This window comes from Branchiostoma floridae, chromosome 5, assembly GCF_000003815.2.
Source record: "Branchiostoma floridae strain S238N-H82 chromosome 5, Bfl_VNyyK, whole genome shotgun sequence".
In the NCBI taxonomy this organism is placed as follows: Eukaryota; Metazoa; Chordata; class Leptocardii; order Amphioxiformes; family Branchiostomatidae; genus Branchiostoma; species Branchiostoma floridae.
The window spans coordinates 10,097,286-10,111,784 of record NC_049983.1 but is presented as its reverse complement, the minus strand read 5'-3'; the positions used below and the strand labels follow the sequence as shown (position 1 = coordinate 10,111,784).

At 42.9% G+C, this 14,499-nt stretch overlaps 1 protein-coding gene across 1 annotated transcript in view; it reads right to left on the bottom strand.

Annotated features, from left to right (window-relative positions):
* The window catches only part of LOC118416795 (cholinesterase 1-like), a gene marked incomplete in the record, with an annotated part of 13,237 nt that extends 8,921 nt beyond the window's left edge, over nucleotides 1-4,316 (bottom strand). The window contains 4 exon segments of the mRNA XM_035822046.1: nucleotides 464-702; nucleotides 1,549-1,811; nucleotides 2,350-2,562; nucleotides 3,771-4,316. Of these exon segments, the coding sequence (XP_035677939.1) occupies nucleotides 464-702; nucleotides 1,549-1,811; nucleotides 2,350-2,562; nucleotides 3,771-4,192 (1,137 nt within the window).
* Between the last annotated feature and the right edge of the window lie 10,183 nt (nucleotides 4,317-14,499).

The following is a 14,499-nucleotide window of genomic DNA, read 5'->3' as shown; positions in this document are numbered from 1 at the left end:
ATAGTTATAGGAATAGAAACCACCATCCTGGTAACCATACCATTGTAAGCTCCCCAGTGTCTCTACGGCGCTGGGAAGCTTCCCCACCCACTACTTCATAAGCGCAAGCCGGGGATATTTTTAAAGGAATTACATGTAGTTTCGATAGCAGTCACTAGAAAGACCGGCTGGAAAGATAGGCTGTCAAACAAATGCTATTTCTTGGTCGGACTTGACAGGTATAACATCAGGCCAGTTTAGAATGGTTACCAGGCTAGGTCATCATATTAATCATATGTCATGGTTCCTGACAGCTATACGGTTTCTAATGAACGTCTACTATGTAACCGGTGCGTGTAACACCACTGAGTCACTGACAATGATGACTTAAACACAGTAATGTCCTCATAACTATCATGACTGTCAGATTGAGAGATATGCTAAACACGACACAATTATGTATGTAACCAAATATCTGTAGTACCTCGGTGTTAGTTGGAAATATGTGGAAGAGTGAGGCGTTCATGTAGTAGTTGTAAGTCTCCCTGTTCCTGATGTAGTATCCGGGCAGGCCCTCGTACATCAGGTAGGCGCCTTCGTCCTCGTTGAAGCCGAGAAGTAGCTGTCTGTCCGGGACGGAGCCCCTCTCCAGGAGACGTACGGGATCGTCCGGGAGGAACTCGCCGTCGATCACCGGACTCCAGATCCTCTCCGTGTAGTTACCTGAGAACATAGAAAGGGAATCTTATATAGGTAGAGAATAGGTGTGCTTTAACTATGCATACGATGGACAGGCTTCATCAAGCCTTAGTAGCCCAGGACGACCAATTAGCCTTTGACAGAGAGTGGTTGCAGAACACATGTACAGGCTAAATTGACGACAATGCTAACGATTATAGATTTCACTTTTTAAGATATCATGGGTTGTGATATTTTGTGTACAAATGATTTCCAACCATGCCCTGCTATCTAAAATGTATTCCTTCAAACAAGTTACCTTTAAGTTACAGTCACTTGTCAATAATCACAATAATTTCGACGTCTCATGTTCAGGGATGTCTTATCACAAGGTGTGATTGAAATGCGCATGTAGCAATAAAGCGTTTAAACGTCAAGCTGTTAAATTTTCACCTTTTTGAATAGCTGGGTAATCAGGTGGTACACTGATTGGACTATTCCATTGACAAAAGCAGTGAGTGACGCGATGTACTATTTATCTAGGACAGAGTTGATTTGACGTAAAAAGATCTTTTACACAATTACCCAAAACTTCAAAGAATGATATCAGTTTAGATATAAAAGTCCGATTTACTCAAAGATTAATTCATATCATTTGTGACCCATAGTGTGTCCCGGTGGGGTCAGAGGTTGACTTTTGAAAACGATAGAAACGTCTGTCGTTTTCGGATCTCTGCAAAAGGTCTTTGATTTTGCAGCCCTTAGAGCTACAATCCTCGTGATTTTGCTGCATGTTTTCCTCAGAATTCCATGGATATGTCTTCATGGTGGTAAGTCTGCCTGTAACATAATCATTTTAGATGTTTTGACATGCATGACGTGCATGTTTACCTGTAAAGCGTGCAGCCGCTTGTGCAAGCTCGTTGGCGCTCATCCTCCTGAGTACGGTCACCATGTCCACGGGGTCCTGGGTGCGACAGTTCAGGTACTCGCACAGCGCTCGCGTGGCCGCCAGCGGGTCCAGGTTAATCATCCCCGGGCTCATGGCCACGCCGCTCTGGCAGATGGCTCGCTGGAACAGCCCGTTGTTCTGCGGGGAGAGCATCTGCATGCTGACCGACGCACCGCCGGCACTCTCGCCGAACAGGGTGATTCTGTTAGACGATGAAATAGTCGTTAAATGGCAATTTGTCGGAAATCTTTTCTGTTCTGGAAAGTTAGGAAGATGTAATAGTAGCTTGCATGTTACAGCTACTACCTGCCCTTTAATTTATACATTATGTGAATGTGTGAATGAGTGAATGAATGAATGAATGGACGATTGCTTTTTATACAATGTCAAAGTTGTCCATATGTCGGTATTTTAATTTTAGATATGTAACAGTTACCAACACAGGTTGGTACGTCTAAATAAAGAAACTCTTTTTACACGACCATTGCTTTATTGTCACACCAACGTTTCGGTGACCGTCTTTCACCTTCTTCAGGGCAATTCTGACTGGTGCACATTGTACTGCAGGACAGGTGTCGCTGCTCACAGTTCAGATGCGGTCACAAAACGTGAAGTATTTACATATGTACAGCTTTATGCAAAATATTTGTGGTTGTGTAAAAATAGTCTCTTTTTTCAGTACTTAACCCAGTTGGCATATGTGTACAATAAAGGACTTCATGCATTATTAGATACGTCACCTGTCTGGGTCACCGCCGAAGTTGTTGATGTTGTCCTTGACCCACTGTATAGCCGCCCGCTGGTCCATGAGGCCGTAGTTTCCCGGAGCTGTGCTGTCCCCCGTGCTGAGGAAGCCGAACACGCTCAGCCGGTAGTTCACGGTCACCACGATGACGCTCCCCACCGCGGCCAGCCACTCTCCGTTGTAGTTCGTCGCCGTGTCAGTATTGAACCTGCAGGTACACAATGATTTATAACCTTCGCTAGAATGTTGTATTTTCGGAGTGTATGTATGGCATTGAATGTATGTAGATGACCAGTATAACTCCAGAATGCCTACATGTATTGTCTTGATAGTTGGTTCGTAAGTAGGTCATGATGAGACCTTGAAACGACTAGATTTTGGGCTACCTAGCGGTTTGCTATGGTATTGCAGCGGAAGTTCCGGGTTTGATATATCGAGTTCTGGACATGATGAGGACTTAGTTTTGAGTGGTAGGTAGCTCGTGGGGCAGAGAATAAGTGGTGTGTGTATTTTAAAAATCTCTACAGTACTTAGGCTTACGTCACATTTCCGAACCGGGGCCCGGCCGGGTAGCTTTCAGAAAGGTGAAGAGAATAGCCGTGGTCATTATTTGTGTATATTTCTCCCCACTATACGCATACATTTCTATGTTTTGTTTCCGTAAAATCCCGGTTTGAAAATGTGAAGTCAACCTGATGTTTTACATGTACCTCCGTAAATATTGAGGTATTGTAGTCGGTTGGTGTGTTTGTTTGTCTTGACGTGTGTCCACAGTTATGTGCATATTGAAAAATGGCATGATGTACTGTTAAGCGGAAGTGGTGTAGTAGGATACTTGGAAAATTGGAAGTCTGGTTTCGATAGTTTCCTTATGATTGAAGCGAAACTTGCAAATAATAACTCATAAATGTCATAACCATGACGTAATGTGGGTATTAAGGCATTCATAACCATAGGGGGCTTTGTAACAGTCTATGTTGTACACTGTAACACATCATAAGATCTTGTACACACCTTACAAGTTGCAAGTAAGGTTGTAATCCTAATTCCATTCAGTAGATAGAAGGGTTGTTACGTCAACAAAATATTTGTGTATCTATTTGGCACGGGCATACCACATAGTCCTCAGCATGCCATCTTAAAATGCCTTCCTTATCTAAATGGACAACAATGCACGTATAACGTTATACCTCGAAACATACCAATATACTGGTACGCATAATGGTATATGCGATGTATTTCCTTATTGCTGGTCATAAACGAGGAATGGACACATGTGTGTACCGTTAGTTAGGCTAGTATTTGAGTTGCTTAACATCCATGTTAGGGGGAAGAGAGAGAGGATGTAATGTAATTTGTGACGTTAGGTTTTAGATGATACTAGTAGATCATAAAATCTGTATTTTGTTCACAAACCCATCATCTGGTATCCAAATCATAACAGCCAGGTCCTCCGTGCCAGTTGTTCGTGGTGCGAAGACGTTTAAGAACAAACAGTCCTCAGACATGGACAGGGAGGAAGGCGGTGACTGTGAGAGCCTCGGCGCCACCATGCACAGATCCCCGAAGTCCGTGGCGTATCTGACGCCGTCCCACGGGCGTACGTTCTCCGGCGGTTTGAAGCGAAGGTTTCCTAGCGGCGCTGCGGCGTAAGGAATTCCGAGGTAGTTCTCAACGGTCACGCTTTCAACCGTTGTCGTGAAGCCCAGCACTCGACCCGAGTTCGTCACTCTTGTCGGATTCTGTGCGGCCGCAACGGTGAAAAATACTCCAAAAAGCACGTCCAAACGAATCCTTAGAAACGAAGAACCCTTCATTGTCCCTTTTCTGTATTCCATGCGAAAGTAGATGTCGATTTAAATCGTCGTCCAAGAGGAACCTTTAACCGGTAACAGTTGGAGAGATTCAATTTATATCTGTTTACTCTGTGACAGGTTGTGTCAGGTCACCGTTGGTTGACACAGGAGTGTCTTGTTGACAAACGGTGAAAAAGTCAACACTACGTCACACACCACCTGAAGTCACTAGCGGTCATTTTTATATGGATATCGATACGTTTGAAAACTAAATGTTGTTACAAGAAGGCTTAGACACTCCTTGTTTTTTACTTAACTTATAAACGGGAATATTGTATAATTTTGTACCTATAACGTTGCATTGTTACTACTATAAATGACAAGCACCGCTCACGTTTTTATTGTAGATTTGTTGCGACATAACGGCATTTCTTGCGTAAGATTTCCCCCTAGCGACTCTCAATTGAGGGTCTATGTTCTTTATCATAATAGATAGTAGGAGGACAAAACATCGTTGGACACAAAAGTATTCAACAATATTCATGCGTAATATTAATCTTTAATCGACCATTATTCCAGTATGGGTTGCATTCGGTTGGGGAGGTAAAAGGTGGTGGAAGGAGAGGGGTGGGCTATGTCTTTCAACACTATATCCTAGATATAGTGATTGACAATTACACTAATTTCTACAAACGGATTTCCAATTCTTTAATTACATTTCTATACAATACATGAACATACGAGATTTAGGTGAATGATCAATGACATGGTACTGGTATGATTTCCTACTTGAGTCGATATCGCTTGATTTCAAACTGATATTTCTGGGTAAACAGCTGCTGATTGTAGGTAATATATTCATTTCCTAAGGTTTGAATTACATGTTCAGCGAGAATGCTAGCTCAACATATTGATTCTGTGCGTTATAAACATGTCAGACTTGTTTCTAACCATGACGTGAGTTGTTTATAGTGGTAGAAGGTAAGCGGATTCTTTTGTTGTTGGTCACTGTAAACGCCACCAGACCGAGCCTGGTACGATACTCGTAGATTCGCTCACTAATTCCGCTGTTACCAAGAACCGCACGGCTTGTGTTGACAAAGTGAGCTTTTGTTCCGTTAACCAGCGACAATCTGATGGTTAATCGTTAACTTTTAAAGCAAAGGATTACCTCATCTGGACGAGCCCAACCAGTTAGGCGGGGGTGGACAGGTTGCTAAGAGGATGGTGGTTTGTGACAGGTGTCCTTGGGGTGTGCAGGAAATGCGAAATGATTTTGATTTGAGGATTCTTCATGTTGTGACTTTGAATGTAGTGTAGAAATTCTCAGATACGTTACTATTAGAGTGCGAAACTTCTAAAGAATGGAATACCAACACATTGCCATATTGCAGCGTGACTTTGGTTCAGGTTTGAAATCGATATCTATAAACATTACTTTGTTATACAAAATTTAGAAAGTACACTGTGGCGCCGTTCCCAAGCAATTAACGTCAATAACTAGCGCCAAAAAAGATGTACAAAAGCACACGTATATGGGAACTGGATCGTACCATGAACTTATGAATTACATGTATAACCGAAATATTCAAGATAACAATGTTTCAGTAAATTGTAATGGAGGTGCCTATAATTGCCATAAGCAAATGATGGTAACAGAAATTCTTACCATGATGATTTTGAAAAAGTTTAGGTTCGAGAAAATCTAACTGGATTATAGTTAGCCAATTGAGTATTATCATTGGTCGTAAAATGTTGTACTGACCGTCCTCCGTGAAAGTACACCATGACCGCCATGTTCTCTTCGTCTTCCTCCAACGTCACCCGGGGTACGAAAACGTTCAGGTACAGACAGTCCTCCGACGTCACGATGTTCTCAGGCAGCGGGTACTGCATGCACGAATCCCCGTAGTCATTCGCGTACTTCACGCCCTCCCAAGCCCGTACGGGTTGAGGCTTCAGGAAGCGGAGGTTGCCCAATGGAGGCGTCGCGTAAGGTACCCCCAGGTACCGCTCGACTACAATTCGCTCTACGGTAGCCGTCGAGCCCATGATTGTCCCCGATTCAGTAACTCTCGTTGGACTGTCTTGACCACTGACTGTTTGTAAAACAGCTAGTAAAAACAGTCCGAGGATACTCAAACAAATTGATGATTGCCTGCGCAACATCTTGCTTTTACGAGGAGGGAAGGGTGCACTTGAATTTGCAGTATGCACGCATAAAACAAGCGATAAACTGACGGTTATGGACGCTTTCCCAGGGTACACTGGGGTTCAGAGTTAAATATTACCTACAAATGTCTGGCCCTGGGCATTGATCGATCCAATGGGGTGACCTATGTTTGTATTGCCGTTCAAGTATTTGAACACACCTAGTGCTGGGGTTAGGATAATAAAACCCAAAGAAAGGATACTTTAAAACTGCTGATGCTCTTCAGAGCATTATTATAGACGTGATTGACACTTGACACTCTTATGTCCTTAGAAATAATAACAGGGGCAAGTTGTAGCAAAGCGAGGATATTACACTTGACTCTACTAAATTGCAACAGGATATTGCCCTCAACTTTGCACCATTTTTACATTTGCAGTCGTAGTTACACTGACCAGCGGCGCATTTACTAGTGTATAAAGCCCAAATGAGCAATTATTGCAAATTGCTGTGTTGCCACTGAGATTGAGAAATGAAGGAAAACTGTGACTAAGAATGCATTAATATAAAAAGAGATTTGCAGTGATAAGAATATATCTACTTCTAATATTTGTAACTACATACAAGATTTTACAAGATACGGGCAATCTTTGTATATAGATATATATATATAAATATTTGCAATTTTGTTTTAATGTTATAAAGATGCGAATTTAGGCCATTTTGCGAATGCTTGACGCAATTTTAATCTGTTAGTCCTGCGAGTTCCCGGATTTGTCTAGCATGTTACGAGTAGCCATGGTCTGTGTAGATTTCGTCGTCTGTTAATCAACGTTGTTAATAATCATAACTACAGAATGTTTCATGAAGTTCTCTTATGTGACGTATAGAACATTGCCTTTTTGTTTTCTGTGGTTATTATTAACAATATGTTACCGATCTGGTGGCCCAAGTGCACTCACAGAAAAAAATGGAAAAGAGGAAGACAATAACTCGGCCATCGGGAGGGTCTTTTTAGCGAATGCCCACAAACGCCCACTCTAGAGAAGTCCGCGCTACACGAATCTCATTTTTTTTGCTTGGAATATGTCCACGTTGTGCTCCCATGCATTAATCCTGAGTTTCAAGTCAATCCATTGACCCGAAGTGACATAAATCAAAGTTGGCGATTTTCGATGGTCTTTTTAGCGAACGCCCAGCACAGAAAATCTTTATAGCGAACGCCCACTATATCTACAAAAATATCGGCCGTCGCGCAACATCACCTTCACCTACCGCCACAAATATGTACAAGAAGGTGTCCCATCGATGTGTACGAAGTTTCTATGCTTTACAAGATTTTTAAGTGCCTTTTTTTTGTCAAAATGTATGGCGCCGATACTCCAATACATATATAACAAGAGTTCGTAGACCTCAGGCCTGCATGAAATGTATTGGGTGTCTGTAGACATAGTGTTTATTTTTTTTCCTTTTCGTCCGTGGTTGCGTGGTTGGAAAAGTGAGATTTTTACCTTGTTGGTTTGACTGCACCATGCCAAAGTCTGAAATTCCATTTTGGGAATGTGTAAGCTTGGGCATGGATGAACATTACTTATTTTGGATTCCTGAAGCAGGTAACCAACCACAGTACCTTGAAGTTGTTGAGACGACTTTTCCTACCTTTTTTTGTCTCAGATGGCCCATGTAGTTATTCTGTCACATATGACTTGGCGCTGGAAGGTTATTTGCATAATTTGACCAATTATATTTTTACAGTAGTTCCATAGACAATATGAATAGTGGTAGCCCCCATCCAGCAGCAACAGTTAGTCCCCAGGGTGGTATGATATTTTATTCAATCCGTCCAACTAAAACCTAAATCTCTTGAAGTACCTAAGCCAAATTTAACAGCAGAATTTACTATTCAAAATGTCCTTTTCAATCCCATTCATAGATGGCAAGCTGCTGCTGCTTTAAAAAGTTCAGAAAGCTGTTGTAGTCAGAGTGAACACCCAGCAAACATCCCACAAAATCAATGAGCAGTTGCTTAGAGGGGGAAAACAATTTCATCATATTTTTGCAGTGACAAAATGCAACAAACGATACTAAATTTAAAACAGAACAAAGCCTCTACCACTTAACCCTGCCCGTACTATAGATTAAGCAGGCCCAAAAGTCAAGCGAATATGACTAGCCCAAAACTACAAATTACCTGCATACAATACGGAAATGGCAACCCCAAAGAAACAGCAAGAAGGAAAAATCATACACATACCTTTCTCTAACACTCAAGCTCTATACATTTCTTCTCCACTTTAGAAAGTTGTATCTTCTGCTGATTGCCACACAGGGTAAAGGAACTTGTACCAGAACTTTAAACTCAGTACTACACAGCTCTCAAAACACCACAAAGTGGGACTAAGGTGCAAACTCAAATTGTACCTAACAAATACAGCAACAGATACTAGACTAGGTATGTCATCTGGCAGGTCAGACACTGTTGATACAAAGTAACCTGATACATTGAAGGTGGCAGAAGCCAGTGCAAAAACAGATGACGATTCTACACCTAAGCTTAAAGACCTATCAATCAACCCAAACCCAACCAAACCAAGCAGATATTGGGGGGATGCCCCAACCACACAAAAACAGGGTCAACCTACAGTATCAAGTTCAAGCACTAGGAGGCCCAAAATCAAACCTGACCACCAGGACACCAGCAACAACCCACGAAACAAATAGCAACACGATGGCACCTTGCGTTCCGGAGATACAGCGCACGCGCAATGCCCGCACAAAAGGTAACCTGGAATGTCAAGTTCAAGCACCAAGGGCGCCAAAATCAAAATTGAGAATTATTCAGCCACCGCCAACACATGTGCCAAATATCATTGCGCCCGCACCAACCGTTCAGAAGATATAACTCCGGAAATACCCCTCCCGGACACAAAATTCGACCTGCCGCGTCAAGTTCAAACGCGACAAGGCCCAAAGTCAATCCTAGGCAACAGGCAACAACTTCCCACCCATGCATCAAAAATCGTCGCAATGACGCGTATCGTTCCGGACACACAGCGCCAAAAGTGCCCCCAAAACACCAAAAATGCCACCTGCAATGTCAAGTTCAAGCGCCAGGAGGCCCAAAATCAAACCTGAGTGTCAAGCTACCACCCCCAACCCACGTACCAAAAATCGTCGTGCTCGAACCATCCGTTCTTGAGATACAGCGCCCTAAATCCCCAGCTTCCAAATTTTCCCACGCCCGTGAAAACCATACCTGCATACATGCAGGTAATTATATTATATAATTCAAGTGACAAAAGTAACGCACATTTTGTTGAAGATTCTGGAAGTTCTATCGTATGGGTACACTTTGCGGTTCCCGAAGGGTTCGCTTAGCGGTTTCGCCAAGGAGAAACTTCATTCGCTTTCGAGCCTTGTAGAAAAGTAAAGAAGTAATTTTTAGTATTCAAAATGCTTTCTGCCTACTCGTTACGGGTTTTACTATGAAATTCAAGTGACAAAAGTAACGCACATTTTGTTGAAGATTCTGGAAGTTCTATCGTATGGGTACACTTTGCGGTTCCCGAACGGTTCGCTTAGTGGTTTCGCCAAGGGGAAACTTCATTCGCTTTCGAGCCTTGTAGAAAAGTAAGGAAGTAATTTTTAGTACTCAAATTGCTTTTTGCCTACTCGTTACGGGGTTTACTATAAAATCAAGTGTCAAAAGTAACGCACATTTTGTTCAAGATTTTGAAAGGTCCATCGTATGGGGTCACTTTGCGGTAACCGAAGGGTTCGCTTAGTGGTTTCGCCAAGGAGAAACTTCATTCGCTTTCGAGCCTTGTAGAAAAGTAAAGAAGTAATTTTTAGTATTCAAAATGCTTTCTGCCTACTCGTTACGGGTTTTACTATGAAATTCAAGTGACAAAAGTAACGCACATTTTGTTGAAGATTCTGGAAGTTCTATCGTATGTGTACACTTTGCGGTTCCCGAAGGGTTCGCTTAGTGGTTTCGCCAAGGAGAAACTTCATTCGCTTTCGAGCCTTGTAGAAAAGTAAGGAAGTAATTTCTAGTACTCAAATTGCTTTCTGTCTACTCGTTACGGGTTTTACTATGAAATTCAAATGACAAAAGTAACGCACATTTTGTTGAAGATTCTGGAAGTCCCATCGTATTGGTACAATTTTCGGTTACCGAAGGGTTCGCTTAGCGGTTTCGCCAAGGGGAAACTTCATTCGCTTTCGAGCCTTGCAGAAAAGTAAGGAAGTAATTTTTAGTACTCAAATTGCTTTTTGCCTACTCGTTACGGGTTTTACTATAAAATTCAAGTGACAAAAGTAACGCACGTTTTGTTGAAGATTCTGGAAGTTTCATCGTAAAGGGTAACTTTGCGGTTACTGAAGGGTTCGCTTAGAGGTTTCGCCAAGGTGAAACTTCATTCGCTTTCGAGCCTTGTACAAAAGTAAGGAAGTAATTTTTAGTACTCAAATTGCTTTCTGCCTACTCGTTATTGGTTGTACTATAAAACTCAATTAACAAAAGTAACGCACATTATGTTGAAGATTCTGGAAGTTTCATCGTATGGGGTCACTTTTCGGTTACCGAAGGGTTCGCTTAGCGGTTTCGCCAAGGGGAAACTTCTTACGCTTTCGAGCCTTGTAGAAAAGTAAGGAAGTAATTTTTAGTACTCAAATTACTTTTTGCATACTCGTTACGAATTTAACTATGAAATTCAAGTGGCAAAAGAAACGCACATTTTGTTGAAGATTCTGGAAGTTCCATCGTATGAGGTCACTTTGCGGTTACCGAAGGGTTCGCTTAGCGGTTTCGCCAAGGGGAAACTTCATTCGCTTTCGAGCCTTGAAGAAAGTAAGGAAGTAATTTTAGTACCCAAATGGCTTTCTGCCTACTCGTTACGGGTTTTACTATGAAATTCAAGTGGCAAAAGTAACGCACATTTTGTTGAAGATTCTGAAAGTTCCATCGTATGGCGTCACTTTTTGGTTACCGATGGGTTCGCTTAGCGGTTTCGCCAAGGGGAAACTTCATTCGCTTTCGAGCCTTGTAGAAAAGTAAGGAAGTAATTTTTATTACTCAAATTGCTTTCTGCGTACTTGTTATGGGTTTCACTATGAAATTCAAGTGACAAAAGTAACGCACATTTAGTTGAAGATTCTGAAAGTTCCATCGTATGGGGTCACTTTGCGGTTACCGAAGGGTTCGCTTAGCGGTTTCGCCAAGGGGAAACTTCATTCGCTTTCGAGCCTTGTAGAACAGTAAGGAAGTAATTTTCAGTACTCAAATTGCTTTCTGCCTACTCGTTACCGGTTTTACTATGAAATTCAGGTGACAAAGGTAACGCACGTTTTGTTGAAGATTCTTGAAGTTCTATCGTATGGGGTCACTTTTCGGTTACCGAAGGGTTCGCTTAGTGGTTTCGCCAAGGGGAAACTTCATTCGCTTTCGAGCCTTGTAGAAAAGTAAGAAAGTAATTTTTAGTACTCAAATTGCTTTCTGCCTACTCGTTACCGGTTTTACTATGAAATTCAAGTGACAAAAGTAACGCACATTTTGTTGAAGATTCTGAAAGTTCCATCGTATGGGGTCTCTTTTCTGTTACCGAAGGGTTCGTTTAGCGGTTTCGCCAAGGGGAAACTTCATTCGCTTTCGAGCCTTATAGAAAAGTAAGGAAGTAATTGTTTTTCTTAAATTTCTTTCTGCCTACTCGTTACGGGTTTTACTATATAATTCAAGTGGCAAAAGTAACGCACATTTTGTTGAAGATTCTGAAAGTTCCATCATATGGGGTAACCTTTTGGTTATCGAAGGGTTCGCTTAGCTGTTTCGGAAAGAGGAAACTTCATTTGCTTTCGAGCCTTGCAGAAAAGTAAGGAAGTAATTTTTGGTACTCAAATTGCTTTCGGCCTACTCGTTATGGGTTTACCAATGAAATTTCAGTCATAAAAGTAACGCACATTTTCTTGAAGATGATGGAAGTTCCATCGCATGGGGTCATTTTAGGGTTATTGAAGGATTCGCCAAGGCCAAGGGGAAACTTCATTCGCTTTCGAGCCTTGTAGAAAAGTAGGGAAGTAATTTTTAGTACTCAAATTGCTTTCTGCCTACTCGTTACAGGTTTTACTATGAAATTCAAGTAACAAAAGTAATGCACATTTTGTTGAAGATTCTGAAAGTTCCATCATATGGGGTCACTTCCGGCCTGGCAGACTTGGTATCATTGGAAAGCTCCCTTAGTAAAGAATAGAAAGGTGCAAACCGCAAAATCTTCGGATACTTCCTTCTCGAGATATTCTTGAGTATACGGACCCTGTTTAGGCGCAACCGATAGCTCCTTTCATGAGACCCCGCCTGCCACGGCACCGGGTAGGGTGATGACTCAATGTCGCGATTGTAGCTTAGTCTTGAAGTTCCGGCCTGGCAGACTTGGTATCATTAGAAAGCTCCCTTAGTAAGGAATAGAAAGGTGCCAACCGCAAAATCTTCGGATACTTCCTTCTCGAGATATTCTTGAGTATACGGACCCTGTTTAGGCGCAACCCCTATAGCGCTAGCTTCTTTCTTGAGACCCCGCCTGCCACGGCACCGGGTAGGGTGATGACTTAATGTCGCGATTGTAGCTTAGGCTTGAAGTTTCGGCCTGGCAGACTTGGTATCATTGGAAAGCTCCTACAGTAAGGAATAGAAAGGTGCAAACCGCAAAATCTTCGGATACTTCCTTCTCGAGATATTCTTGAGTATACGGACCCTGTTTAGGCGCAACCCCTATAGCGCTAGCTCCTTTCTTGTGACCACGCCTGCCACGGTACCGGGTAGGGTGATGACTTAATGTGGCGATTGTAGCTTAGGCCCGAAGTTCCGGCCTGGCAGACTTGGTATCATTGGAAAGCTCCTACAGTAAGGAATAGAAAGGTGCAAACCGCAAAATCTTCGGATACTTTCTTCTCGAGATATTCTTGAGTATACGTACCCTGTTTTGGCGCAACCGCTAGCTCCTTTCTTGAGAATCCTCCTGCCACGGCACAGGGTAGGGTGATGACTTAATGTCGCGATTGTAGCTTAGGCTTGAAGTTCCGGCGTGGCAGACTTGGTATCATTGGAAAGCTCCCCTAGTAAAGAAAAGAAAGGTGCAAACCGCAAAACATTCGGACACTTCCTTCTCGAGATATTCTTGAGTATACGGACCCTGTTTAGGCGCAACCGCTAGCTCCTTTCTTGAGACCCCGCCTGCCACGGCACCGGGTAGGGTGATGACTTAATGTCGCGATTGTAGCTTAGGCTTGATGTTCCGGCCTGGCACACGTGGTATCATAGAAAAGCTTCCTTAGTAAGGAATAGAAAGGTGCAAACCGCAAAATCTTCGGATACTTCCTTCTCGAGATATTCTTGAGTATACGGACCCTGTTTAGGCGCAATCGCTAGCTTCTTTCTTGATACCCCGCCTGCCACGGCACCCGGTAGGGTGATGACTTAATGTCGCGATTGTAGCTTAGGCTTGAAGTTCCGGCCTGGCAGACTTGGTATCATTGGAAAGCTCCTTTAGTTAGGAATTCTTGAGTATACGGACCCTGTTTAGGCGCAACCGCTAGCTCCTTTTTTTGAGACCCCGCCTGCCACGGCACCGGGTAGGGTGATGACTTAATGTCGCGATTGTAGCTTAGGCTTGAAGTTCCGGCCTGGCACACGTGGTATCATTGGAAAGCTTCCTTAGTAAGGAATAGAAAGGTGCAAATCGCAAAATCTTCGGATACTTCCTTCTCGAGATATTCTTGAGTATACGGACCCTGTTTAGGCGCAACCGCTAGCTCCTTTTTTTGAGACCCCGCCTGCCACGGCACCGGGTAGGGTGATGACTTAATGTCGCGATTGTAGCTTAGGCTTGAAGTTCCGGCGTGGCAGACTTGGTATCATTGGAAAGCTCCCCTAGTAAAGAAAAGAAAGGTGCAAACCGCAAAACATTCGAACACTTCCTTCTCGAGATATTCTTGAGTATCCGCCCCCTTAGGCGCAACCGCTATAGCGCTAGCTCCTTTCTTGAGACCCCGCCTGCCACATGCCGGGTAGGGTGATGACTTAATGTCGCGATTGTAGCTTAGGCTTGAAGTTCCGGCCTGGCAGACTTGGTATCATTGGAAAGCTCCCCTAGTAAGGAATAGAAAAGGTGCAAACCGCAAAATCTTCGAATACTTCCTTCTC